Source organism: Lepidochelys kempii, chromosome 14, assembly GCF_965140285.1.
Source record: "Lepidochelys kempii isolate rLepKem1 chromosome 14, rLepKem1.hap1, whole genome shotgun sequence".
Classification (NCBI taxonomy): domain Eukaryota; kingdom Metazoa; phylum Chordata; order Testudines; family Cheloniidae; genus Lepidochelys; species Lepidochelys kempii.
In genome coordinates, this window is record NC_136393.1 from 8,681,644 (window position 1) to 8,709,162 (window position 27,519).

Consider the following 27,519-nt stretch of genomic DNA (forward strand, 5'->3'; position numbering starts at 1 on the left):
TTCCAGGATTTAGAGACCTCAATAACCAAGAGGGTAATGTGGGACATAACGCTCAACATGTACTGTGCATAGATGTTACTAGTACTCTTCCTGTTAACTCAAAAGGTTTGCTCGTTAATTTAGTTTTACAACAGTTATTCCTTAAACCTGCATCAGGCTGAGGGTCCCAAGATTTAATAACTTTCTGGGCACAGGGAAAAAACTTCATTTGTGTGAGGCACAGCTCTTTCAACTTGGACATTGTAAGTAAGCCCTGAAATGCAAATTCTGTTCTAAAATAATCCAGCTTCCCAACAGTGTTAAAGATGTAGTCGCTTTATTAAAAAGAAAATGAGTACTAGTGGCACCTTAGAGACTAATCAATTTAGTTGAGCATAAGCTTTCCTGAGCTACAGCTTACTTCATCAGATGCATTCAGATGAAGTGAGCTGTAGCTCAGGAAAGCTTATGCTCAAATCAGTTAGTCTGTATTTGCAAAAAGAAAAGGAGTCTAAGGTGCCACTAGTACTAACACGCCTGCTACTCTGAAACCTGTCACGATTATTTCACATTGGATGGATGTTGTGTGTATGTATCTCAAGAGGAGGCTTCTTTTGGCTTGTCTGCTGTAACTTTCACTACCCAATCACATGGTACAATAGTAGCCTAGCTTAAACCCAGAATGAACTATCCTAATGTTACCATGGTGTCTACAAGCCCTAGGTGCTGTACAAATAACAATCCTGCCCTGAAGAGCTCTCAACATACAAAATCAGTTGGCTCCATGGGGCAAGGGGGGCAGAATACAAGGAAATGAGACCCTACTGGTCTGGAGGATAGACAGTGACCTCAGACCCACAAGCAACAAAGCCTGTTGCCAACGGTGCCCACATATCTATTCAGGGGACACCATCACAGGGCCTAATAACATCAGCCACACTATCAGAGGCTCGTTCCCCTTTCTTATCTACCAATGTGAGATATGCCATCATGTGCAAGCAATGCACCTCTGCCATGTACATGGGTCAAACTGGACAGTCGCTACGTAAAAATAAATGGACACAAATCAGATGTCAAGAATTATTCATAAACCAGTCGGAGAAGACTTCAATCTCTCTGGTCACGCGATTACAGACATGAAAGTTGCGATATTACAACAGAAAAACTTCAAAACTAGACTCCAGTGAGAGAGTGCTGAATTGGAATTTATTAGCAAATTGGATACAATTAATTTAGGTTTGAATAGAGACTGGGAGTGGCCAATCCTCAGCCGTTCTTGTTAAATCCTGGATTTGTGCTGGAAATGGCCCACCTTGATTATCATACACAGTCTAAAGAGAGTGATCACTTTAGATAAGTTATTACCAGCAGGAGAGTGGGGTCGGGGGAGAGAAAACATCCTAAAGTTTAGGCTGAGATGTTCATGGATTATTCCTATTTACTGTCTTGCTGTTGGTGGTTCATTCCCTCCCAGCTCCCCAATCTCTATGCATGCCTATTATACTTACCCTCCTTTTAACTCCCTTTTCACAGTCTGGTCACTCCAAAATTCCCTTCTCCCGTGTCTAACCTGACTCACCCCCCTTCAATACCAAACGTACTACCAAGACATACCTGCCATTGTTCTGATAGATTTGTGCTAGTATGTTTTATCCCTTGCATTTACCTTTTTATTTGGCATTGCTTTTAATTTTTCTTTTTAACTTTTAGATTGTAAACTCTTTGGGGCAGGGCAGTGACTGTCTGCCTGAATCTTTACAATGCCTATCCCAATAAGGCCCCAATTTTGAAGAGAGTCCTTAAATGCTACCACAATGTAAATAAGTTCTAAAGTTTCACTCAGGGATGTGGAGGGGATCTTTCTAAGACCTCTAGCAAAATAAATGGCAAGCAAATCAATTGATCTATAGTGGGAGGATGAAGGACTGAGTCCATCCTACTTGGAATTATATGTATAAATTCCACAAGTGTTTGAAATGTGGGGGTTTACCACTGAGCCTCTAGTTTAAGTGTCTATTTAAAGATAAACAGGAACCCATGAATTCCTGTGATAACTAAACATCCATAAGTTAAAATTTAAATTAATTTTTGTTTTGCTTAATTAGATTAAACAGGAAATTATCATGATTCCTTGTTCTTTATATAAAATTAAAAAGCAGGCATAGAAGGGGTAAACAAAGGTGAACCAATGACCTCTCCCCTCCTTCGCTTGAAGCAAAATTACATGTTCATTTGCTTTGTCTTGTTTGCTACAAGGAAATACAAAGCCAATTACAAGTCATAACTGGGAACAGGAGGCATGGGAGGTTCATTAGGAAATGCATAGGGAGGAGCACCCCAGTGAAGTGGTTTTGTACTATTTTAGCAGAGATTTTTTGAGGTCATCCTGGTGCTAGGTGGAAACTGACACCTGCTAGCAACCATAAGGTAGCAATACACAACAGATTGTGGGATTAATAAATCTAGGCTTGTTAAAACTGGCTCTTCCTGTAGCATAAACTGTAAGAGAACTCAACTCCTTTGATTAGTCACTACCCCACATATAGCTGTGATGTGGGTTACTAAGCCAGTATCTGCCAGCTTGTTACATCATAATGCTACTAATTAATCCACTGTGGCACAGCTTTAAAAGATAAATGTGTTCTATTTTGAATTATTGTCCCATGTATTTGTATGACTGATTTGATTTAGATTTGTAAACTTCAGGAGAAGGAAAGTGTGTCCCTGAGTAAGGGCATTGGGCAAATCAATTCCCTGTGTTTGTAAAATGAGGACAAAACATAACTATAGATGTGACTGTTGTCTATGGTAAAGATTTCCTTGCACACAGCCTGCAGAGCAGACAATTCCATAGACAGCACAAGCTATGCCACTCAAGTTGTGGGGTCTAGGTCAGGTGTAGTTTTACTGTGAGTTTATTTTACTGAGTTCCTGCTCAGGATGGGCTCCGAACTCTGTTAACTTTAACTGTTATAATTAATCAAAACATGCTTGTGGCTAGCAGGGTTCTAGCACAGGTTCCTCAATGGGAATAAATGGGATTCCACCCCACCCCAAGAACTGTAGTATGGAATATGACTCCTGATTCTCAGACAAGACTATCCTTGCCCTTTTCTAGAACCAAGCTCTTGCCAAGTGTCATTTGTAAATACCATTGTAACTAGCAGGATTCTGATCCTACTGAGGATAGGGTGTTAAACGGGATTTCTTTTGCTTAGCCATGTAACTCATCAGGCTTACCTAGTGACCTAGTAACAATTCTTGTCAATTTTTTATTTTCACTCTGTTGCTCTTCTAGCCTGTAAAGCTGGCAACAGTGGATGATAGGATTATTCTGAATCATTGAGACTTGAACATGCATGATTTTTCATAACATGCACAGCACATTGAATGCTTACTCCTTGTTAAGCTCCACCTACTGGAACTAGTTTAAATCCATGATTAGGAAATGCTGCTGCATGTATGGAAATTTCCACTGCTGTGCTGTTGCGTCAGACTGCTAGTTGGAGTCTGACTGCTCATTAGCAGAACTAGCAGACAAACCTCCCTCCCCTCAGCCACAAACGCCTACAGCAGAACATTAAGTTCCCTCCCATCTATGCTGTTTTAACTCTCTTTTATTGCCTAGTGAACCTTTCTGTTAGAGGCCTTTTTATATAACAATGCTGCTCTGACAAGAACGGCAAATGCTCAAATAAATTGGTTAGTCTCTAAGGTGCCACAAGTACTCCTTTTCTTTTTGCGAATACAGACTAACACGGCTGTTCCTCTGAAACCTCTCCTATCTTTGTGACCGCAGGAGGCTTTGTGCATCCAGGGCCTCACCTGACTTATGTGTCTGGATTCAGAGCACCATCCCAGATTTTCCTTCCACAGTCCCATTTGCATTTAAACTCATTGGCCACAGCTGTGGTCACCCACACCCTGTTTGGAAAGTTGTGATTTGACTCCCCTCTCCTGGCTCATTTGTCGATGCATGAATTTGTGTCCATGACAGAGGGGAAGGCAGAGGAGGGTTGTCAGAAAATGCTGTGGTCTCTCACAATAGGTGAAGGTGTTGGCATAACAGTCTCAAGGCAGTAGGAATTAGCCTCAGGCTTCATTCCTATAACCAGATTTATGCAGCTGGGTGCTCGTATCTGCATAGAGTCCCATGGGGTCCACTGGGGCTTCACAGGGGATCAGAACCATCTGCGGATGGGACTAGCACAGTTCCCGAGTGCTCCGTTCATAATGACCCATGCTTTAAGGCGTTTCCTTAACAGACACACACGTTTCGTGCTGGTTTGAAAAACACCATTTTTTTTTTAAATTAAAAAGAAAATCAAATTATAGAATAAAGTGTCATTTCAACCTGCCAGCACCCTTAGCCAGGCAGGGTACCGGAAGGGGGCATAGCCCCGCAAGGGGGAGGGCCATGTCTGCCCACTTTTTAACGTGGGCATGGTTTGGGGGGGCACAGCGTTGTCCCCCCCCCAATTGCAAGCGTCAGGCCGGGGACGCGCTTGGGGGGCAGGGGGGGTTGATAAGGTGATCAGCTCCTTGCTAGAGCCACCAGCCTCTCTCCGGTGCGGGGGGACTGAAATGCCCCCCCCCCGCTCCTCCAAGGGCCCGCGCCCTGGCCAGGCCGGAAGCGGGAGCTGGTACACTGGGCGCTCCCGCTTCCGGCCTGGCTAGGACGGGCTCACGGTTCCGGCGCCCCTCCACCCAGGTTCCGGCGCTCTGCCGGGAACCAACTGTCCGTGCGGCGGAAGCTGACGTAACCCAAGGGAGGGGCCAGCGGGGACTCCAAGTTCAGCCGCAGGGGACGGGAGCAGGGGAATTACCACGCATGCGCTGGGCGCGTGACCTTGGCCGACGCAAGTCCCAGAGCGTTCTTCTTCCGCTCGCTGGGGCAGCGGCGTTCACGTGCCGCATCGCCCGTTCCCCATCCAGTGCGCATGCGCTCCCAGAAGCTTTTCCCCCCGTTAGACGTCGGGACTTTTTGTTCCCTCCCCCCGGGCGCTCTCAGTACCACCCTAGTGCTGAGCGGTTGCTCAGGGGTCAGGCTTTGGGGCAGGGCTCGGGTTGGGGTCCCCTGAAGGGGAGGCATCTGGGGCCTGACTTGGGCGCCTCCAAGATCCCATTGAGGCACAGGTTAGGGGTCCCTGGGGTGCAGGTGGGGCCACCCAGGCCTGCCGTGGGGGGTCCCTGGGGTGCAGGTGGGGCCACCCAGGCCTGCCGTGGGGGGTCCCTGGGGTGCAGGTGGGGCCACCCAGGCCTGCCGTGGGGGGTCCCTGGGGTGCAGGTGGGGCCACCCAGGCCTGCCGTGGGGGGTCCCTGGGGTGCAGGTGGGGTCACCCAGGCCTGCCGTGGGGGGTCCCTGGGGTGCAGATGCGGTCTCTCAGGTTTGCTCTGGGGCCCCTGTTGGCCCAGTTGCGGCCCTACATGGGGGGGCCCTGGAGTAGTGCAGAGGGGCAGCGTTGGGAGGGCAGTGAGGTGCTGCTGGATGTGTGCCGAAGGAGGCACTTTCTCAGAGGGGACCAGCAGCAGGCACTCACTTGGGACTCGTACCTGAGGGGCTGCCACCCAGGCTTTGGGCCCCTGGGGCTGGAGCTGAGGAAAAACTTGGTCGCCCAGTGGTGGGCTTCAGTGGTGGTTTCCAGGGAGCAAGTGTTTGCAGTGGATTCTTTGCTACATCGTGTGCCAGGAGCTAGCATGCTGCCAGCAGGGGAGGCTCTCAGGCTGATACAGGTTGGAGCCCTGCGTGAAATCTTCCAGAATAAAGAATTAAACAAAGAGCAGATAACTGCAGCTCTGGAAAACATGCTAGGGACGTCTGGGGTGCTGCGAGAGGACCTTCTTCATGGTACGTTCTTAGTCTTATGATCCCCAATGAATAATATGTTTAGAAATTGAAGGCATGATCTCTGATTATCTGCTGGGTGGGAGCCAAATACCTCTTTGTATTTGTACCACTGGATAAGATTGATCTGTTAAAATGATTTACTGGTTGCATCTTCATGTTGTGATGTTGCCTCGGTGTGTTACAAGTTTGTGTCCTCGTTGGGTACTGAAGCAATGTAATCATGGCTTGTGATGTCTAAATGTGTCTGTGACCCTTAACTGTTCTGTCAACATTGGAGATGGGCCTGTGAGAACTGAATTTTTCACCAGTTCTCAGAAACAGCAGTCCAAATGGCAGAGCTGGTGCATGCAAAATACTATAATTAATGTATGGAAGTTATCAAGTTGTGCACATAGCTAGCCTATATAGCTTTGAGGTCTTACTGCTTTTACCTTTGTTCTCCCTTCTTGCTAAATGTCTGTGCTTTAACAGTTCTGTAGATAAGTTAGAATTTAATTATAATTAAAACTTAAAATACTCTCTAGAACTGCAGAAATGAATGATTTGTCTCGTGACAGGTGCTCTAGAGCAATATATTAATTGTCTAGAATTGGTAAACAAGAGGCTGCCGTTTGGACTTGCTCAGGTTGGAGTATGTTTTCATCCTGTTCTGAACATTGAGCCTCAAAATGACAACATCGCGAGGTACAGTAATGAAAACTGACAAATCTCTGTTTATATTTAAACTAAACAAATGCAAGCTAATTTTGGATAACTTTTGAATGGTATCTCTTGCTTTTCCCTTATTATTTTTTAAGGAGTTAACTTGCTGCCCTTGCTATTGTTTAAAGAATAGGCGAAAGGACAATGTCTTCCCTTGTATGGTTTAGCTCCGCCAGAACTGCAGGACAGTGGCTTGATTACTGGTTGCGCCAGCGGCTCCAGTGGTGGAGAAAGGTATTTGATATTCACTTCACCTTTGTTACTGCTGTTTAAGCTCGAAAACATTGGGCTGCCTCTTATAGAATTATGTTTTAAGGGGGGAAAGGCATTTCTAGGGGTGATATAGAATGATATTGCCAGATATCCACCTCTGAACTGCAACCACTTCTGGGGTAAAATAGAGAAGCTGTGTAAGAGTGCATAACAACACTCTCAAATTGTTTATAATGGGAATTGAAAAACACCATTTTAATTTGGGGGCTGTGTGCTGTAACTGATGTAGCACTTTGGAATTCTAAAAGCTGTTGTTAAATGGTCACAGGCCAGTGAGTTTGCACCTATATTTTAAGAGTTATCATTTGCAGTTCAGTTAATATGTACAATAAGTGGACATTTTAAATCTCTATTTTTCAGTTTGCGATAGGCCCATCCAACTTCAGCAGCAGCGACTTTCAAGATAAAGAGGGAAGAAAAGGAAATAATTTGTACTACAGCTTTCCTTGGGGAAAGGAACCAATAGAAACGTTGCTGAATCTAGGAGATAATGAACTGTTACAAATGTATCCAGGGAATAAATCAAAATTACATGTAAGATTCAGTTAATTGTATTATATTTAACATATTGCTCACTGGGAAAGCCTTATGAGATACAAATCTTGCTTTGGTGTGATCCAGTTTATTAACATGGAAATAAAATTTTGTTCTTGAAACAAAGGCAGTGTGAGTGGTTGGTAGCCTGCACCCATGCTATCTTGGACTATGATCTTACCAGGTCTCAAAAGCAGATAGATAGAAGGGCAGAGAATGAGTATAGAAACCAACTATTCTCTGACTTCCAGAGCTGATCCTTGAAGTTAGATTTGAGGTACATTGACAGGGCAGTGGTTCTCAAAGCCGGTCCGCCGCTTGTTCAGGGAAAGCCCCTGGTGGGCTGGACTGGTTTGTTTACCTGCTGCATCTGCAGGTTCGGCCGATCGCGGCTCCCACTGGCCACGGTTCACCGCTCCAGGCCAATGGGGGCCGTGGGAAGCGGCGCGGGCCAAGGGGTATCCTGGCCACCCTTCCCGCAGCCCCCATTGGCTGGGCACAGCGAACCGCGGCCAATGGGAGCCGCGATTGGCCAAACCTGCGGATTCGGCAGGTAAACAAACCGGTCTGGCCCACCAGGGGCTTTCCCTGAACAAGCGGCAGACTGGCTTTGAGAACCACTGGTGTAGGGAACAGTATTTCAGATTATAGTACTCATTTGTTAAGTAGAGTATTCTATTGTGAGCATGTTACACGGTGCTTCAGGGTCTGCACTAGTTGCCTTTCTGGTGTGGTTTAAGGCAAGGGTGCTCGACCTTTTTCTTTCTGAACCCACCCCACCCTAGCTATAAAAACTCCATGGCCCAGCTCTGCCACAATAATTGTTTTTCTGCATATAAAAGCCAGGCCGGCATTAGTGAGTAGCAAGCAGGGCAATTGTCCGGGGGGCATTGCGAAGTTAAGTTGCTCAGGCTTCAGCCCTGGGTAGTGGGACTCGTTGCCCCAGGCTCCAGTCCCATGTGGCAGGACTTTGGCTTGCCCTGGGCCCTAACAAATCTAATGCTGGCCATGCTTGATGGACCCCTGAAAACTGCTCGTGGCCCCCCAGGGGGTCCCAGACCCCTGGTTGAGAACCACTGGTTTAAGGCTTTGGCATTGACATATGAAACCCTGAGAGACTTCCTCTTTCCTCCTGCTATTCTGCTACAGTTGAGATCAACAAAGGTGCTCCTTAACGTAAAAGAGGAGGCTCCGGGCAAGGTATTCTCTTTGAGGAGTCCTTCACTGCTGAACCCTATTGGCCTGGGTCTGAAATCCCTGCCTTGTTGTAAGGCAGAGGTTCTCAAACTGTGGTCCACAAGCTCCATTCGGGTAGTTCCCTCTAAGGTGCGCGCCTGGGCAGCTGCCCATGAGAGAATAAGGGGCCACACACCTAATTAGTGGAGCTGCGCAGGCATGGCTCCACTAATTAGGTGCCTGGACCCTGGAGAAGATGCACAAATAAGGTGAGGTGGTGGCCTTGGGGGCAGTAGGTGGGAGGGGGCAGTGGGGTGAGAAGAGGTGGTTGGGGGAATTTGGGACATGCAGGGCTGTGGTGGCTAGAGAAAGAGGTGACTTTCCCCAGCTCCAGGGCTGTGGCTGCTGGGGAGAGACACCCCACCCCAGTCCCTTCCTAGCCCCAGCTCTGGGGCTGTCGCAGCAGGGGAGAGAGGGCATATCCATCACATTAGAAACATAAGACTACCGATATTAAAATATGAGTTGTCCTTCTATTTGTAGAACAAAAAAGCGTTTTTTTATGTAGCGCTTTTACATAAAGCGCTTTACGATAGTTAGTTAACAGTACAAACAACATTTGGAAAGATCATTAAGTGGTCCGCCGAGACCCTCAGCAATTTTCAGGTGGTCCATGGGGGGGAAAAAAAGTTTGAGAACCACTGTTGTAAGGTTTATCTTCTTGGAGGGCTTTTGGTGAGATGTTGCTTCAGAGGCAGTATTTAAGGAAGGTGGGGTGCTTCTCTCTCTTGCTACAGACTTCAGTTAGATACTGCCGTATGTTGTTAGGTTGCTCCTGCTTGTTGTTCTTTAATATATGTTTGTTTTAAATGTACATTGAGGGAACCCATCTGGCGATTGGTGCCTTCTTGTGTTCATTCATTTAAATACACTATTTATTTTTGAGGACTGTTGCTTAGTGCATTTCTGTTGTGTTTCTCCTGCAGGGCCGAGATGGAAGGAAGAATATTATTCCTCATGTGCTGTCTGTGAGCGGCAATCTGGACCAAGGAGTGCTAGCATATCTTTGTGATTCTCTGCAGCTCACTGAGAGCTCTCTAACAAGAAAGAAAACCCTTCAAAGAAAGGTGACCTTTTAGTGTGTGTCAGGAAGAAGAGACTGCAAATAGTCTTACTTGGAAGCTACAAACTAAAACAATAGTCTGAGTGTTATAGCAAATGTGGCTCGCTTTATTCTAGTCTGGATTTCTGTTTTGAGAGAACACAAGACTGTACATATTGAATATATTTACTAACTAAGCATTTATTTTTTCATTATTTCAAAAACATTTGAATATTCCTCAGGGTGGATAAAATCAATAATTTTTTTAAAAATAAAAACCGATTTTTTTTTTTAATTTAAATCAGATTTTTTTGATAAAATGCTTTGAGGAAAAAACCTATCTAAAAGATAGTTTTAATTAAGCTACATTACAGCTCAAAGATATCTCATTATGAAATAGGGATTATTAATTCTAATTCTGTAGTATGAGACAATATATTAATGTTTAAGAAAAGTTTTGTAAATGAGTTCCAATAGCTAATGGATTAGGGACCCAATCTTATTGGCTTCCAGGGGCTTCTGTATAGATTATTTAGGTTAATCTTTCTGTCTCCCCAGTGGGACTCGGTTTTCAGTCTAGAAGATACCATCAGAGATGCTTAGTTTGCAGTTCTCAAACTGTGGATTTGTGTCTCCAGAGATAACGTGCTTGTTAACAGCAAAAATGTTTTAAAATAAATATATAGAGGTGAGAAATAACAGACCTCAACCCTATTATCCCTCTGCAAATTTGTGTACACAGGGTCAATCCCTTACCTCTCTCTAAAAGTGCAAAGTTTCAGAAAGTTCAATGAATAGAAGATTGTTGGGGGCAGAATAGATCTGGACAAGGAGTAGTCCTGGATATAAACTTGAGAAGGGAGGGACAGGCAGTAGAAACAAACATGAAACTGTTTGAGCAGCATATTCCAGAAGTCTTGAGGTCTTTCTGAGTGTAGCCTTCATTGATTTGAGATCTACCGTACCATTCTCTCACTAGAAGGGAAAACCTATAATGGCAGCAGGCCATAAAAGAGACCCAGTTTGAGAATATTTTAATGAAGTTCCTCTACCTGTGAAGAATATGTATTAAGGTTATAACAACCAACATGAATGCATTTTTATGAAGAAATCCATGATTAAATCGAGTCTTCCTGCTAGTGATTTAAATCAATTTGATTTAAATAAAATCCACCCTGATACTCCTATATATTTCACTAATGCTCTTTTAGTTCTGGTTCATGTATTTAATGTAAATGCTGAGTAACATGTTTCTTGCAACACTGTTAGGTACTTAAGCTTCACCCTTGTTTAACACCAATAAAAGTTGCTTTGGACATTGGAAGAGGCCCAACAATGGAGCTGAGACAGGTGTGTTGTAACTAAGCATTTAATTGTGGGAGTTGGAGTTACATCTACTGTTGTGCTGTAATTCTGATATTGACTTTTTTTAACCTTCTATTCATGTGAGGAAAATTCTGCTTCTCCTTCATGGGCATGGAGGGCCCTCACTGTAGTGAAACAGCGTTTTTACTGTGCAGGATTTTGGAAGCCCCTGCAGAGATCCATATTCCCTGCATGCTAGGAGGTGCCCTGTGGAATGGGGATTTGGGGACAATAGGCACGTCTGTTAGATCCATTGTGATTGATTGATCCCACACGGAGTGGGGGGACACAGACGTCCAGGCTTTAATGTCTGCTCTTCCTCAAGCTGTATTAATAGAACAGTAATATCGACTAATTTTGTTTGTTCTGCATATAAACTAAATTTGTTTAATCCTTCATAGTAATCTTAAGGGTAACAATAGTAGGGAGGAAATCTTCAGATGAAGACTTGACTTTTTTTTTCAAGTCAGTGATGTCTGTGTAAGAAATATACTTGGGGGGAAAAAACCTTTTTATTTAGATATGCATATGGGGAAAAATGTATAAAAATGAAGTTCTCTTAGCAGTAATGCTCTTTTCTGAGTGTGTGTTGCTGTTAATTTATAAACATTATAAATGAGCTTTAATATCGAACAGATACTACAGGCTGTACAGTCTTTCTCCCAACATTTTAGACCTCTTAAGGCTGTCTATTTTTTTTTTTCTAGGTGTGTCAGGGGCTGTTCAATGAATTGATAGAGAAAGGAATTTCTGTGTGGCCTGGGTATCTTGAAACCATGCAGACACCTCTGGAGCAACTCTATGCAAAGTAAGAAAAAAATAAAATGTCAAGTGGAAAGATGGCTTTCCTTAAAGTAGCAAAAATTAATGTGATTTCAGTATAATTTCAGGTACAGTAACCAAATGACTGAAGGTACTAAAATACAGATTGAGACTGGATATCTCTAACAACATTTTAAAAACTCTTTAATTAGTTCACTTTAAAAAGTGAGGGATTTCAGTAAACTTTTTTTTATTTTTCATACTTCAACTTTTTGGTAGTTCTTTTTTTTTTTTTTTGCTCTTCAGTTGCTAATAATAAACCATTCAGGAAATCCCGTCTGAAAACTGGTTTCCTAAAGTGAATCATAAATCTACAGAACTGGCTTACATCTAATTTTGCATGTGGACTGACTTCTGCATTTCATTCTTAAATCATTTTATTTGAAACCGTTGTTATATAGAACCCAGCCCTTCAACCGATACCACCTTGATTCATTCTCCATTCACACAAGCAGTCCTACTGAGTAAGAATTGCTCATGCCAGTTAAGTTTGCTAGAACTGGCCCATATTAACCTACAAAACATAAGTAGATTAAGGACTAAAAATAATCTTGATTGTGCTTTTCTCTTAACATTAATAGAGGTTTTCAGCAAGAAACAAACACATACTGTTTTAACATAGCAAAGTTAAGAAGTCATGTTCATGTACAATACTCTTCAAAGTATGGCTGGTCAGCTAGTAAATAGTGGAGAAATGGTAACGTTTTTCTCCTGTGAAAAATGTCCCCATTGTAGGTTACTAAATAAAACTCCCCTTTTGTTACAAAAGAATCTAATAACTTACTGCAGTTAACTAGAGAAGATCAAGGAGCTGAAAGTAAGAAAATAAGCATCTTCATATTGGACACAGAACTACATACAAAACTTGAACATATACATATTGCTCTGGGATATAACCCCAATCTAAGTCTGCCACACACCAAGGCAACAATACTGTAACAGCAGTAATGAGTGCTTGTTCTTTGGCAGGTATGATGAGATGAGTGTCCTCTTCACAATCTTGATCAGTGATGCTACTCTGGAGAATGGAGTGGTTCAGCTGAGAAGCAGAGATACCACCATGAAAGAAATGATGCACATCTCTCGATTGAAGGACTTTTTAACTAAGTACATTACAGCAGCTAAAAATGTATAAATTAGAATCTCTCTAATAAAAGGAATTTTGTATCTGTGTTTAAATTGATTTCCAGAGTATCATACTGAATCAGTGGCACAGATGAAGTACAAGCCAGGAATTCTGAGTCACAATACCCTACTCTGTTTGCTAGATACCATTCATTCTTATTTATATGAGTGGGGAAGTACCCATGACATCCTCCAAAACTGATGTTGATAAAGCTTTCTGATGCACTCATTCTCTATCAAATCCAAATCCTCTATGAAGATCTTCCAGCCTGCACTGCAGAAAGAGGCAAACCCAGCTCTGTCCATCATGGGTAGAGAAGGGCTAATAATGCTCATCTGGAGAGCTTACCAACTGGAGAACTTTCACAGCCAGGAAAACTTACCCTTATCTCAAACTGGCATGCTCAGGACACCTCTTCCAGCCTGCACTGCAGAAAGAGGCAACAACAGATCTATCCACCACAGTTAGGCCAGGGCTAATCATGCTTAGCTGCAGAGTCTGCCAGTTTGATAAAGTTTTCCTGACTGTAGAAGTTCTCTAATTGGTAAACTCTGCAGATGTGTATTATTAGCCCTGCTCTACCCTTGATGGACAAAGCTGGGTTTGCCTCTTTCTGCAGCGCAGGCTCAAAGACATGTCCTAGAGGGTTTGGTCTCTTGGAAGAAAGGATATTTTCAGTAAGTTGGATAAGTTTTCCTTGGCTGAGAGTCCAGATAATACACATGTTGCTGATATGTGGTGACAAATGCAGGTCTCTGCTGCAATGGGAAGATAAATGGGAGTTGAGCGTTTCAAAAGCTTAAATGTGGAAAAGGCCAATTGAAAAGCAAAGCCATTGGATGCATTGTTTTTAGAGAATGGCAGTGTTTGTTAGTAGTTTGTGAGTATGTTTCTCTACATGGCCTCTGTTTTCCAGTTCAGTCTTTAGACTGCTGTCATTTCTGGCTTGAATATAACATATTATTATTTGTTCTGCCTTTCAAGGATACCAGAACAATTTAAAGAACTAAGCTGTAAACATTTTATTTCAAGTAATCTATTAATGTAGATAGGAAAAAATTGATTGTTTGCTACAGGGTGAGTGAGGAAGCAATATGGAGTGGGTAATGTACTGGTCTTATACCCCTAACTATTGTAGTTGGTACTCAGGTGTATAGGTCTGAGTTAAAATGACTGTGGTAGGGAAATAGTCAACTCTTCCACTGTCTGAGGGTCATGTCAAGTCCCACTCCCAAAAATGGAAAAGACTGGGGCAATGCCAGGCAGGAGTCCAGCTCAAGTAAAAAAACTTGTACCCTGGAGTCCTGAGAAGCTGCTCCCTGGCAGGTAGTAGTAGGTTAGCAAGGCAAATGATGGATCCTTTAGGGAAACAGCCTGCCAAGCAGGCAGCTACTCAGACAGATTTTTAAGGTAACTATGGCTAAACACGGCCTTTTTATTCTCTGCTTATTTAAAATCCTGTTTTATTTCCTGAAATTCCTAACAAGCACAGGAACAAAGCTCTCTGTGTGAGAGCCTGATAGCTGGACCATGTTAGCTAACTTTTGGCTTACTCCTTCCCGCTGACACATCAAAAGAGAAATGCCAATGGAGAGTCAAGTTGCACCACCATATTGATAATCCTTTTTTTTTTTTTTTTAAGAACTAGTCCCATTAGTTACAGTGGCATTACTTGTGGAGTTAGGTACTGTGCATGAGTAAAGGAATCAGAAATCTGGACATCAATGAACTTTTTCTAACATGTTTTGTTTTTCTGTCTTGATCAAACTGGAGTCTCTCAAAGTCAGGGAGAGGGACCCAGTCTTTAATATTAGCAGGGGAGGAGATTAACATCACCTTCTGACTACAAAATAATTAGGGCTGGGAAACTAGCATCTAAATGTTTGTTTGTGTGTTTCCTATACATGCACGGTGGTGCTAGCAACATTTACTGGGGTAGAGGTTCTCTTTAAAAATATTTTATATAATTCTCTCTCCTGTAACTCATCAGAGAGGAAACTTACCTTGTTGTGTTCCATCTCTTATGATGACTTCAGAGTAGAAAACTGTAGTATCTGCCCTCATGTTCACTAAAAGTCAGAATAGACACTAACTTTTTAAAAAGTCCACAATAATTGAGCTATATTTAAACATGCCTCTTGTAGCTCAATAACTAATGACACAAATGGGACCGTTTCAGAATGAAGCTGTTGCATTTGGGATCCCAGAAGGTTATTGGTAGTCCTTTTCAGGTCAAGGTTCTAACTGGAGTTAGAAGTTTATCTCTGTAGTAGGCAGTCTTAACTATTTATTCCACAGCCCACTTTATTTTATTAAGTTGGTGGTTTGTTTGTTTTTTTTGCATGGGCCACTTCACCCTCCCACCACTGTGATTTTCATATTTAACCTTAACAGTTTCCTTTTGTGTGTTTTTTTTAAATTAGCTATTGTAGTCTTATAAAGATTTTTACCCTTATAAGTTATTTGTATGTACTCTGAACCTTAGTTTCACTTTAATGAAGATTTTTGTGAGAGAATTCATAGGCACTCATAACATCCACAAGGTGGGAAAGTATTATTCCTATTTTAAAGATGAGAAATTTTCAAAGAGCTCAAGTAGTCACTGGGGTCATACATTGAGTCAGTGTTAACCACAGGATTAGTTTGTGGGAGTTCCTGTTGGCCAGTCCTGTGCTCAAACCAATAGAAACACCCTTTCAATAAACAACCTACCTTGTACCTCCAACCCCTTAGTCTAGATGCCGGTAGCTAACATTTGTAGGCAAATTGGGGGCGTATTTTGCTGTCTGCCTGAAATGAATTCTGGTTGCACCCTTCTCATCTTCAAATGTCCTTTGAATGCTAACCACCAGGGATCTATCTCCATAGGGAGTTGTGCTTAACCTCTGGAAAGAGGGAGCATGCAGTGAAAGTGGTTTATAAAAAGTGAGACTGGGCAGTTGTCAGGCCCTACTGCAAGTGAACATTTGACTATGCTATCAATGCACAGTAAACTCCAAAATGCATGAGGTAGTTTTGTCATTAATCCACAGATGTGTTTGGGATACACACACTTGTGTTTAAATCGGTTTTTATTCCATTTCCAGAACACTAGTTGTATGAACTTGAAAATGTGAAATGCTTCATTTTTGCCCATGGTTACAATCTAAGCCTTTTACCTTTCCTGTCTTTCTCCTCTTTTCTAATCGGTATGTTGGCATACTCCACTTCTTCAGATTTAGCATACTCTGGATGGAAACAAGTGAAAAAGAGTTCAAGGTTCAGTTGCAGGAGATTACAGCTTGGTGAATTTAAGCTTGTGAAAGAGCACTGAGGCTCAGCCTGTGGTATAAGACCCACATGTGCCTCTCCCAGAGTCTGCATTTGTTCTCCCTCTACATATTCTTGGATAGTGCAAGTTGAGGACTCCTCTCTACCTGATGTGAAACGTTGCAGGGAGTGCAGAGCTAATGGAGCAGAGCAGCCAGAATACCTCCCCATTCCTCCTAGCAGACAGGTGGAGGGAGAGAGAGAGGAAAACACCCATTTTCCCATCTTCATTCCAGTAGCTAGAAACAGGGAGATATCCTCCCTTTTTTCCAACCTCCAGGTCGCAGGGGGGGGAGAAATCTGACAGAACCTCAAGATAATCCTGGCATGGTGTCCTGCAACGTTTTTATTATGGGGGTATGTTAGTCCACACTGACAACACAATGTTATAACTAAGGTTATGATTTTTGTCATGGGTATTTTTAGTAAGTCACGGACAATAAACAAAAATTCATGGAAGCCCCTGACCTGGTCTTTTACTAAAAATAGCAGGAGGTGGGGAGACCTCCAGTCTGATCCTTGCTGCTGGGGGCTGACAGCCATCTGCGGCTCCAGCTCTGGGAGCTGGCTGCCACGCCGGCCCCTAGGGCTGGCTGTTGCTGCTCTGGTCCTGCCACTGCTCCTATGGCTGGGGCAGACTGCCGCTGCTCCAGCTTCGCTGCAGCGGAGGGGACTGACAGCTGCTCTAGCCCTGAAGTCACAGAGGTCTATTAAAGTCATGGAATCTGTGATGTCTGTGACAAAATCTTATCCTTAGTTATAACACAACAGGGAGATACTATGACAGCTGTTGCCTAGTTATTTTGTGGCTCCATTTTGGGGGAAAGTGGCTCTGAATCTCGCCAGAGTTGAGCAACACAGAGTGAAGAACTGAAATATACACTGAAGAATACAAAGCAAAATGCAGAAGCTGTACAATTGTTTTTCACTTTCGCTGGCAACCCAGAAATCCTTTCCTTGCCCCTTAGCAAGGGGCTATTGTGTAAATCTAGGCTCTGTGCTTTATTTACTAGTATTTGATTTTCTCTTTGCTTTGTGGTTGTCACTTCCTTACCAGTACCTTCACAGACATCCAAACACAAACTTTCCTTCTAGTTCTGTCCTGATAGGAGCTGAGGGATGGTTCACACAAGGTTCTAAGGATCTTTCTAATGAATGTCATTCCCCAGACTGCAGTTTGGCTCTTGGGATGGCATAAGATGCACATATAGAGTGAGATGCTGAGCAACTTCCACTCAATGTCAATGGGAGTTCTATTGGGTCAGTAACTTGCCTGTAGTGATCACCCATTTCCCATCTTCCCCATTTGAGACCCAAAGGCATCATCCATAAACTTTATCTAGGACTAGTTAATCATGTCCTGCAGCCAGATTCCTGCTTGTGAGTCCCACGTCTAAAGAAAGAGCAGTTTGGAATTTACCTATCTCAGTGTATGTCACGTAATTTTTAGGCCCTGTTGCCTTGTCTGTTGAAACAAAACTAGTTGAGGAACCAGCTGACTTCAGTTTTCCTGCAAGATGTAAAGAAAACAAACAAAATTATTCAAATGATACATTTTTTTGGAGCAGTTGATATTTGCATGTCTCATGAATTTTGGGGGGGGTTGTTAGATATTTTAAATAATGTTATAGTCCATGAACATCATTCCTTAGCAAGCAGTACTATTCATGCCTGACTGCATCTTTACTTCACATGGAGGTAGGGGAAGAGGAAATAATTGCTCCCAAAGGCAGCAGGTATTGGTGATATATCATGGGGTCCTTGCAAAAAGAGACTGCTTTCCTACTTTAATTTTGGACACCAAGGCCCTGATTCTGCAAACAGTTGTGCACATGTGTAACTTATGACATGTGAGCAGTCCCATTGACCTCTGCAAAAATACTCGTGCATGAAGATAAGCACATGTGTAACTTTTTGCCTTTGGGACCTAAAATGTAGCCTGAAAACGTGTTGCTTTGGTATGAAGAGAGATACTTGGCTTTGAGGATGGACTTGGAGTCAATCAAAAGATGGAGAATGGTGCCTCTTTGGTCTTATTACCTAGCATTTATATCCACCCTTTATTTATATATGTATGGTCTCACTGAAATATGGCCTCTTCTAGCGTGGAGAGCAAAAAGGAGTCAGCCCATGTGAATGAGGAGAGCGTTTTACCCAAGGGCAAACTTCTCTTAAGAAAAGTGCCACTGGATCTGCATTCACTCAGAAGAGATTGGATATTGTTTTTCTAAGGGCTCCACCTAAAGATTCCAATACAGCATCTACCTCAAAAAGGCGAAGAAATAAGTTAACCCTAACTGGATTTAACTCAGCAGTTCCTGGGAATCTTGATGTTACCATCCTGAAGCTTATATTACTGGGCCATCCCCTCCAGTTTAATGGGAGCTGGGCAGGAGACACCATCTGGACCAGGCACACTGGGAGTACTGAGACCAGCTGCTAAGAGATGGGGAGGCCTTAGTGTGTGATGTGCAGACAGGAAGCTAAGCCTTCCATTTCCAAGGACACAGAGTGTAATAAGGATCTAAAGCACTATTTTACAATGAAAATATGGAGATGCAAATAAAACTCACTTGCTTTACACCAAGGCAGGATCAGAAATGGAACCAGTAGGACAGTTGCTATCACCACCAGCAGAAACAGCAGCACAAGAAAAATGAGGAGGGGATAGGAAGGGCCATCCTCTTCTGTCAACAGGAGAAAGAGTGTTTGTAGAGAGCAAGATGTTCCAAGTATGTATCTTTCTATTAAAACGAAAGCCCAGTCTTTTCTATTACAGTTTGGAGAAGTGGAATAGCAGTTGTTAATAACACTGACTGTGGAAAGGTGAGGGGTCCTTACCTGAGCCTAGAGAGAAAAAGAACGGGCTCCACACTGAAAACCTACAGATGCAGAGGGGGAAGGATCTGGACGCAATCCTGCCCTGTCACAGGAGGTAGGGACTTAGCTCTAGGCTAAGATGTCCTGCAGGTGTACAGGGTAAACTCAGAGAAAAGACAGGGAAGACTATAAAAGCAGGCCTTGGAAGGATTAGATTTTTATCCGTCAATGTTGGTAAACATGAGTTTCATCAAACACAAACCGATGAAAAAATGCATATCTGTACATTTCAATTATTATCGATGGAAACAAAGTAAGAAAAATGCTGCTTGAGTTTAATTTGAGGATATTTGCTTCGTATATTTTGATGTGTGGTGATTTGTATTTTAACATTTGTAAAACTTTAGCTTTTTCTATCTTTTTATATGTTTACTGTAATTAAATAATTGTCTGACTCTGCCATTGTCTAACTCCCCTCCTACCCCATAATTCCACACAATTGAAAATTTAAATAAAAATCTTTAGAAATAATCATGGATATTATCTGTTGAAATTATATATTCTAATTCTGCCAAGCCTATATAAAAGTAACTCCTTGGTAGTGTTCCTTCATGCCCTGTTCTTAGAGTGCTGGTTTACAGGCTGAGTTGGGCTCTGTTTAAACGTAAAGCTCTGGCTTTGTTTCTTTTGTTAAATCCATGCACCTCAAGAGTAAAATCTTGGGGGAGGAGGCGGGAATTGTGGCTATCCACAGCAAGCCAAGGTGTGAATGTCCAGCTCTCTAACCTGCTGTGCCCTAAGATGCCATGTGGACCCTGCTACCAGGCACTAAAAGTTCCATCATGGACTTTGACGTGCTTTTGTTGTTGCTGGACCTGCTACCCCAGTTTACATGGACAGGCAGAGCTCATTAAAAGCTCATCGTCAGATGCTATTAGTAATAGGTAGGACAAACACATACCTGCTAGTGTAAAGTTGAGACTGTTGCTATATTTTGTAGTATTGGGGATATTATTTTCAGCTTTGCATTTATAGTCGCCCAAGTCACTGGGAGAATTGATAATTACATTTAACACAGCTGCTGCCTTTCCTTGCATAGGTATTCTGGATGACATCGTTTTCCGTCCTTTAAAAAATATGTAGTTGATGGGAGAAGAGCCGTTTTCTGAGTGACAAGACAGTGTCACATTCTGGCCTATCCTCACTTGGGAAGTAGTTGTGCTCAGCACTGGTTTGGACACTGGATCTGTAAAGTAACCAGTGGAATACAAAAACAAGGCAAACATGAGATTTAAAACTGAGACCTACAAACAAGAGAACAGCTCCTCAGCTGACCTTGAGCAATGTAGCTCCATTGATTCCAATAGAATTATGCTGATTCACATCAGCTGTGGATCTGGTTCAAGTTCTAGACAGAGGCACACTGTGTTCTAGAACACGGTTCTCTACCAGAAGGCTTTGCAGGCTTGCTGGCTGCTGCTGCTACAGGATGAATGGATTGAAAAGTATATGGCCCTATCCCTTTTGAAAGAAATTTCATTCTGTTTTAGAACTCTTCCTGCTCAAAAGTTAAGGTATTGATAGCAAGGAGCGGGGAAGGTCACATGGCAGCACAATCCTGAGATGGTCATGGATTGTACTCTGCAAGCTATTTTGGGCATATGCAGGAACAATTATACAGTAAAACTATAGGGTCAGATCTAGGTGGTCTCTTACACGGGTGCAGCTTGTGTGACCCCCTTCTGACTGCAGTTCCAGCTGCCAGAGCCCGCTCTGGACATGTTAATGCATAATATAATTTTTAAACTGTTCTGAATGGGTTGGGTAGGGTTATGGCACAATGCTTGTGCCCAGTCCTGCATGGTGCCATGTGTCAAAGAGCCATGGGGTTGCGGCAGCTCACAGGATCAGACCAGCTGGGATGGGTTATTATGAACACTCATTTCCTGATGTTGAAAAATGTCACAGATACACACAAACCCCTACCTAGTAACGTAAAGTTGAGACTCTTGCTGTATTTTGAACTGTTGGAGATTCCGTTTACAACTTTGCATTTATATTCCCCCAAGTCGCTGGCAGAACTGACAGTTAGGTTAAACAGAGCTGGGTTCCTGTCCTCCTTCGTTATAATCGGCCACAGATTCTGATTTCCTCTAAAAAATGTATAGTTGATAGGAAGAGAGCCATTGGTGGATTGACAGGACAGAGTCACATTCTGGCCAATTTGTACCTCCAAGCTCTTTTGGAGAGATCCAAACTCAGGGTTAGACAGTTGCTCTGAGGAAAAGAAACATTTCTGAGTAAAACAACAATCTGCAAATAACTTCCAACCCCCTGGCAGAGAAATGTGGAGAACTAGATGCCCAGGGCATCAGGGCTGGGGCAACACCTGTCTTCCATGGAGCCTCAGTTATTGAACTCCATGGCTATAAGACCCAAGATTCAGTGTACAAATATTTTCCTGCCACCTGTTCCAAATTCCTCTGTCATTTCAGCTGGGGAGTACAGTCCTTGGCCACGGGGAGAGAGATAGGTAATGTGTGTCCATAACTGGGCTGTATGTGTTTGTGTGTGTGTGAAGAGTTAGTGGAAAACTGAATGTGGATTTCCTCTTTAGACAGCAGAAAGGGGGACCGATAGGATTACCAGCCAGAGCTAGAATAAAGGTGGAGGTGTCGTGTTTCTTATGATGGCTCAAGTCATCCTCAACCCCAGAGTCAGCACAAAGGATCTTGCACGATGTGGCCCTGCAGTCTGAATAGGACACGTCATGCTAACTGGATCACCTGACTCTGAATGGAGTTGTAACCCCCATGTCTTGGGAGGACCCCTGCAGCTGAAGACTTGAGCATTATCTGAGCTGACCTGCTGTATGAGATGTAGAGACTCATCCAGAGTGTAAGGAAGGGGGCCCCAGCATGCCAGCCACAGAAGCATGACTTACTAGTGCCCAATCACATACCTGTGATTTGGAGCCATTGGTTTATGAAAAGCGATAGCCGAGATTTATTGGCCCTCATGCTAAATGTTGACCAAGACAGCCTCTCGGGGCAAAAACATGTTGATGTTTGAAACGTGAATTGGTCATATGGAGTAATACCTATCTTCTGAATATTTTTCATCGGAAATATCTGCAAATCTTCCCCCATTGTGGCCACAGACATTTCTTTGGGATAATGGTTTTTAAAACTAGCGTGCCAAAGAGGGTAGAGGGGAAAAACCTGTTTATGCTTTTTTACAAGCTAATCACAAAGTAGGCAACTACATATCTGTTCTGAGTGAGTGCAGCAAAAATTCCTCCTTATAAATGTTCTGAGCCAACCAGGATGTGGTAATTACATATGTAATCTAATTGGCCAACACTGTGCCAGATCTTTCAGAAGGTCAGAAATAGAAACTAATTCTTTTGACAGCCCTAGGGGAGAGTTTTCTTCTTGCAGGTAACTATGCCATTAGACAAATGAAATAATGGTAAAGTAAAGTACTGCTGAATTTCAGATGAATTACAGTTGAAAAAATGTAAACACTTTAGACCAGGTTTTCAAAAGAGCTCAGTTCCCCAAAATTCCTATTGACTTGAAAAATGAAGATTATTCAGCACCACTGATAGGCAGACTACATAAAGAGGAGGCGTCCAAATTGTAATATATATTCTTTGTGTATCCCCAGCTGCAAAATGAACCCAGTGAAACTAACACTAAGAATCGGGGGTAGCCGTGCTAGTCTGTATCCAGAAAAACCACAAGGAGTCCGGTGGCACCTTAAAGACTAACAGATTTATTTGAGCATAAGCTTTTGTGGGAAAAAAAACCCACTTCTTCAGATGCATGGAGTGAAAGTTACAGATGCAGGCATAAATATACTGACACATGAAGAGAAGGGAGTTTCCTCACAAGTGGAGAACCAGTGTTGACAGGGCCAATTCGATCAGGGTGGATGTAGTCCGCTCCCAACAATAGATGAGGAGGTGTCAATTCCAGGAGAGGCAAAGCTGCTTCTGTAATGAGCCAGCCAGTCCCAGTCCCTATTCAAGCCCAAATTAATGGTGTTAAATTTGCAAATGAATTTTAGTTCTGCTGTTTCTCTTTGAAGTCTGTTTCTGAAGTTCTTCTGTTCAAGTATAGCTACTTTCAAGAACTAAGAACCACATCCCATAACCCAGCCCATGTTAAGCAACCTCTTTCCAGATCACTCATGGTTTCCAGGGGAATTTGGTTTGACTTTCAAAGATTAAACTAGTGGAGAATGTTGCTCATCCCTCTAATCATCATCATCATGTTCCCATTATGTGTCTGGCATTTAGGGCAATGAGGAAGCTCCTCCACTCCTGTCTGTTTCTGGCAAGTCTTTCAATGGTTCCCCAGCTATGCCCCAGGTTTTTCAGCTCAGCTTCCACAGCTCTTCGCCATGTTGTTTTCGGGTGGCCTCATTTTCGCTTGCTTTCAGGTGTCCATCATATTGCTACTCTGGTGATGGAATCAGTTTCCATCCGAAGCACATGACCAATCCATCTCCAACGCCTCCTGGCAATGATGGTGCTCAGATCCTCTTGGCTGCACTGCACTGTGTCAATAGATCTTGGTTTGAGATTGTTTTGGGCCAAAAAATATGGAGGATTTTTCTGAGGCAGGTTGTATGGAATGAAGACAGTTTGGATGTGTCATACTTTCTCATTCCCCAGCATTCTGCACCATAAAGTAGTGTTAAAAGTACGCAGCTCTGATAAATCTTGAGTTTGGTTTTGGTGTTGTATTTTGATGATTTCCAGACAGTATTTAAGCTCCTAAAGGTGTTCCTGTCTTTATTGATTTTGTTCCGGATATCCTGGCTTGCTCCATCGTCCTGGCTGATGGTGCTGCCCAAGTATGTGAATGTTTCTACATTGGTGAGAACATAATCCTCTATCCGTACTGGTGATGGTGAGGCAATATTAAAGGTCATGAGATCCGTCTTATTGCGATTGATTTTCAATCCAATTTTCTGGCTGAATACATTAAGTCAAGTTGTTTTTTCTTGTATATGGTGTTGAGTATGTGATAGGAGAGCGACATCATCTGTGAAGTCCAGGTCTTCAAGGGATGAAAAGAGTGTCCATTTAATGCCCCTTGGCATGTCTTCTGTTGTACGCTGCATTACCCAGTCGATGGCAATGTTGAAGAGGATTGCAGACATGACACACCCCTGATATACTCCTGTTTTGACTTCAAAACTGAGCTCACTGTGATCAACCCTGCATGTAAAGTTGAAATAGAAGCTTTTGATGATGTTGATTATACAGAAAGGAATTCCATATGCCCGCAGAATGCACCATAGGCTGGTCCTGTGAACGCTATCAAAAGCCTTCTCAAAGTCCATGGAATTTACGTAGAGTTGTTGTTGCCATTCTAAGCACTGTCCTATTATGTTTTGTAGAATGAAGTTCTGGTTTGTGTATCCACACCCTTTCTGAAAACCAGCTTTGTCTTTTCTGAGAATGCTATCAACTGCCTCTGATATAAGATGGATTATGATCTTACACACTACTTTGCTGGGCACAGGTAAAAGTGTGATACCACACCAGTTATTACAATCACTGACAATTCCTTTCTTTGGTATCTTCACTATAACCCCATTGGTCCACTCATCTGGCACTTTTTCCCTTTCCCAGACTGATATAAATAGAAGGGCCAGGATAGATGCTGCTAATTTAGGATTTACTTTGAACAATTCTGCATTCAAGTTATCCTTGCCAGGAGCTTTCCCATTTTTTCAGGATTTGATGTCTTGAATGATCTCTTCCTTAGTTGGGGTGTCTGTGTTGATATCAAGATCATCTTCTGCCTCCTGGATGTTTGCTTCCTCCTTAGGTGGCTCCCTGTTCAGCAATTTTTTGATCCAGATGAGGAGATCAACAAGAAGTGGGACAAAGTAACAGTAATTTATAAACAGAGCAGTGAAGCCTGTCTAGGCTACAAGCAGAAGAGAGGGAAGGAATGGGTTACACCCAGCATATGGAATGCCATAGAAACCAGACGAGCCCTGAAGAAAAAAGTTTTAGACACAAAATCCCAGAAGCTAAAGGACAAATACCACGAGCAGTATAGCAAGGCACACTGGGAGGTCAAACACCTTGTGAGAGCAGACAAATGGAATTATATTGATAATCTGGCAACACAAGCAGAGGATTCAGCTGCTCACGGTGAACAAGGAACCGTCTACAAAATGATGCAGCTTATCAGTGGTAAGCGGCAGACGCCAACAAACACTCTCATCAGGAACAAACAAGGCCACCTACTAACAACCGAAAAAGAACAAGAAATGCATTGGACAGAGCATTTCACTCTAATAGAGCTCATTTAATGCACAGGGCTGTTGTGAGGCTTATGTTCCAAGCCTGAAAGGGCTCTATGCACTAGGTCCTCAATGGAATTTCATACACAGTAGGCTTGTAAGATCAAACTCTTACTGAATGTTTGTAAAGTGGGTAGAAATCCTTCACGAAGGTTACTATGGAGTAAAGGCCTCCTGCTCTTGCTCCCCTTGAAGTCTCTTAGAGTTTTGGAATGGGAGGAAGATCGGCTCCCATGAGTACAAATGATTTTTCTCCCTTATGGGGAATTCTGCACCTGGCTTCCTAGGTACAAGGTAGAAATTCAGATGGAGTAAAAATAGCAGTGTGCATAAAATATTATCAAAGTATTTTACATCCATTAACTGATCCTCACAAACACCCCTTTGAGTAGCTTCTCAGCATGACAAGAAGCTCAGAGCAGAGTATCTAGAGATGGAAAAGACCTGCTAAATCCATCTTCTGGACAGTGCGGGATTACTCCCTATTTTAGAATTACTAGTTTGGACTGTTCCAAGCAACGAGGCTTCCTCCTTCCCTTCCACAGCTTAATAATCTTCGACCTCAGGAAATCTTTTCCCGAAATTCAGATTTTGTGTCAGGAAAAGAAGAGAATGGGCTCATGCCCTTCAATGAGTCTTAACCTTTGGGGGTCCACATGGGAGCATGGGGCAGAACAGCTGCCTATGGTGTGCGGAGATGAGGCAAAGTTTGTCCCTGCATGGAACGGTCCCCAAAAGGGGATCCTTATAGAACTCTTCTTCTCCACCCAAAGTTCCGGCCCGTGACATGGACATTTTTGTGGGAGGAGGAAGCCCCAGACTATACTTAACTGCTCATGACCTAGGAAAGGCTGAACCATCTGTTTTCATTTCAGTCATCAGTACATGGCTGCTAACTATCCTAGTAAAACACACACCTGAACACAGAAGGTAACAGATATAAAACATCTAAGCCAAAAAAGCTCTACTGAATCATTATAGCAATGAAAGTAGTGTATCTAAAGCTATGGGGAAAAGGGCATGATCCATTATTTAATTAGTTGTGAAGTAGTATGTGAAAATGTATATGGACACTATTGTAATGATACATACGCACAAACAAGCAGAGTTAAGGTTGTGGGAGCAGCTTTAACTTTATGCTACCCTGACTTTGGAATTCTTAAGCGGCTGACAACTTTCTGTTAATGTAGGTTTTTTTTCATGGGATCATCATAAATGTAATTGTAGAAAAAAGTCTGCAAACTCTTTCCATAGGATAATGCTGAGCTCCAGTCCATGTAAATCACAGTATTTCTAGTATTTCAAATCCTAGTTCCTATACAACGCTGCTTTCCTTTCTAGAGCCAGCTACAGTATATAAAATAGGGTACAGGGAAACAGTGTTATTTTGTTCAGCGATTCTAGTGGGGTTTTAGAAACTTTAAGCATTTCTGAATGTACACACAGTCTATCTAGCAAGGGAAAAAAATTCACGTAACTATCTCATTCCATGTGTGACTAAAGAGAGCAAGGAGAAAATTTTTTACAACATGGAATTATTCTGTTTAACAGTGACATGAATTTTTTTTCTAAAGGGTTTGTGTAAATAATATAATAAAACAAAAAATGAAAACTTACCGCTATCTTTCTCATTGGATTTTTGACTCTCCTGAGTGGCTTGAACTAAAAGAGAGAAGAAGAACTTGAGCAAAATTAGTCAATAGTCCCTCTTTGGAATAAGATGCAGTTGATAAATAGCAGATCCATGGCTTACAGCAGGATAGGATGAAGAATGGAATGATCATGAGTTTAAGCATTTTCTTACAAACACGAAGAGTGTATTGAACAGAGGAAATAGCAGTTATGCTGGTAAAAGGCTCTTTGATGGGGATGTGACAAGAAATTTGAGGAAGTTCAAATTACGGATGTTGCTGCTCAGATTTGCATAAACGCTTCTGTGCTCCTAGAATCAGTCCAGATTCTGCCTAGCAGAGACAATATTTTCCAGTGGTTAGAGCAAAGGACTTAGGTGTCAGGACTCCTGGGTTCTAAGCACAACCTAAGCACTTAAACACAATTGTTACTAGGAGGCTTCTAGTATGGTTTTCCAGCCAGTGTGATCAGTGAATTTTTGTCTAAGAGCTGGGTGTGTTA

The 27,519-nt window shown here is 42.7% G+C and overlaps 2 protein-coding genes across 3 annotated transcripts; one reads left to right on the forward strand and one right to left on the reverse strand.

Moving 5' to 3' along the window:
* Positions 1 to 5,261: 5,261 nt before the first annotated feature.
* On the forward strand, positions 5,262 to 19,587 carry POLG2 (DNA polymerase gamma 2, accessory subunit). The gene is made up of 8 exons (XM_073310395.2): positions 5,262 to 5,827; positions 6,385 to 6,511; positions 6,658 to 6,763; positions 7,163 to 7,336; positions 9,499 to 9,639; positions 10,884 to 10,964; positions 11,687 to 11,787; positions 12,771 to 19,587. Exons 1-8 carry the CDS (start codon positions 5,353 to 5,355, stop codon positions 12,934 to 12,936), a joined length of 1,371 nt encoding a protein of 456 aa, XP_073166496.2. The 5' UTR covers positions 5,262 to 5,352; the 3' UTR covers positions 12,937 to 19,587.
* Positions 12,030 to 27,233, reverse strand: MILR1 (mast cell immunoglobulin like receptor 1). Of its 2 annotated transcripts, XM_073310396.2 has the most exons (9): positions 27,140 to 27,233; positions 27,004 to 27,048; positions 21,043 to 21,333; positions 20,018 to 20,302; positions 18,810 to 18,923; positions 17,657 to 17,746; positions 16,086 to 16,154; positions 14,931 to 14,996; positions 12,030 to 12,840 (listed from the first exon to the last, which is right to left on the reverse strand). In XM_073310396.2, exons 1-9 carry the CDS (start codon positions 27,180 to 27,182, stop codon positions 12,815 to 12,817), a joined length of 1,029 nt encoding a protein of 342 aa, XP_073166497.1. In that variant the 5' UTR covers positions 27,183 to 27,233; the 3' UTR covers positions 12,030 to 12,814. The 2 variants fall into 2 exon arrangements, with proteins under 2 accessions (XP_073166497.1, XP_073166498.1); XM_073310397.2 differs by lacking the exon at positions 21,043 to 21,333.
* Positions 27,234 to 27,519: the final 286 nt, after the last annotated feature.

Bases quoted from the DNA above. Each gene is read 5' to 3' on its own strand.
- POLG2 (XM_073310395.2), top strand. From the start codon at position 5,353: ATGCGGTCTCTCAGGTTTGCTCTGGGGCCCCTGTTGGCCCAGTTGCGG. The intron at 7,337-9,498 runs GTAAGATTCAGT...TTTCTCCTGCAG, and splicing joins GGAATAAATCAAAATTACAT to GGCCGAGATGGAAGGAAGAA. The intron at 11,788-12,770 runs GTAAGAAAAAAA...GTTCTTTGGCAG, and splicing joins CTGGAGCAACTCTATGCAAA to GTATGATGAGATGAGTGTCC.
- MILR1 (XM_073310396.2), bottom strand. From the start codon at position 27,182: ATGCTTAAACTCATGATCATTCCATTCTTCATCCTATCCTGCT. The intron at 27,049-27,139 runs GTAAGCCATGGA...TCTCTCTTTTAG, and splicing joins ATTCTTCATCCTATCCTGCT to TTCAAGCCACTCAGGAGAGT. The intron at 18,924-20,017 runs GTATGTGTTTGT...TCCTGTTGACAG, and splicing joins TCTCAACTTTACACTAGCAG to AAGAGGATGGCCCTTCCTAT.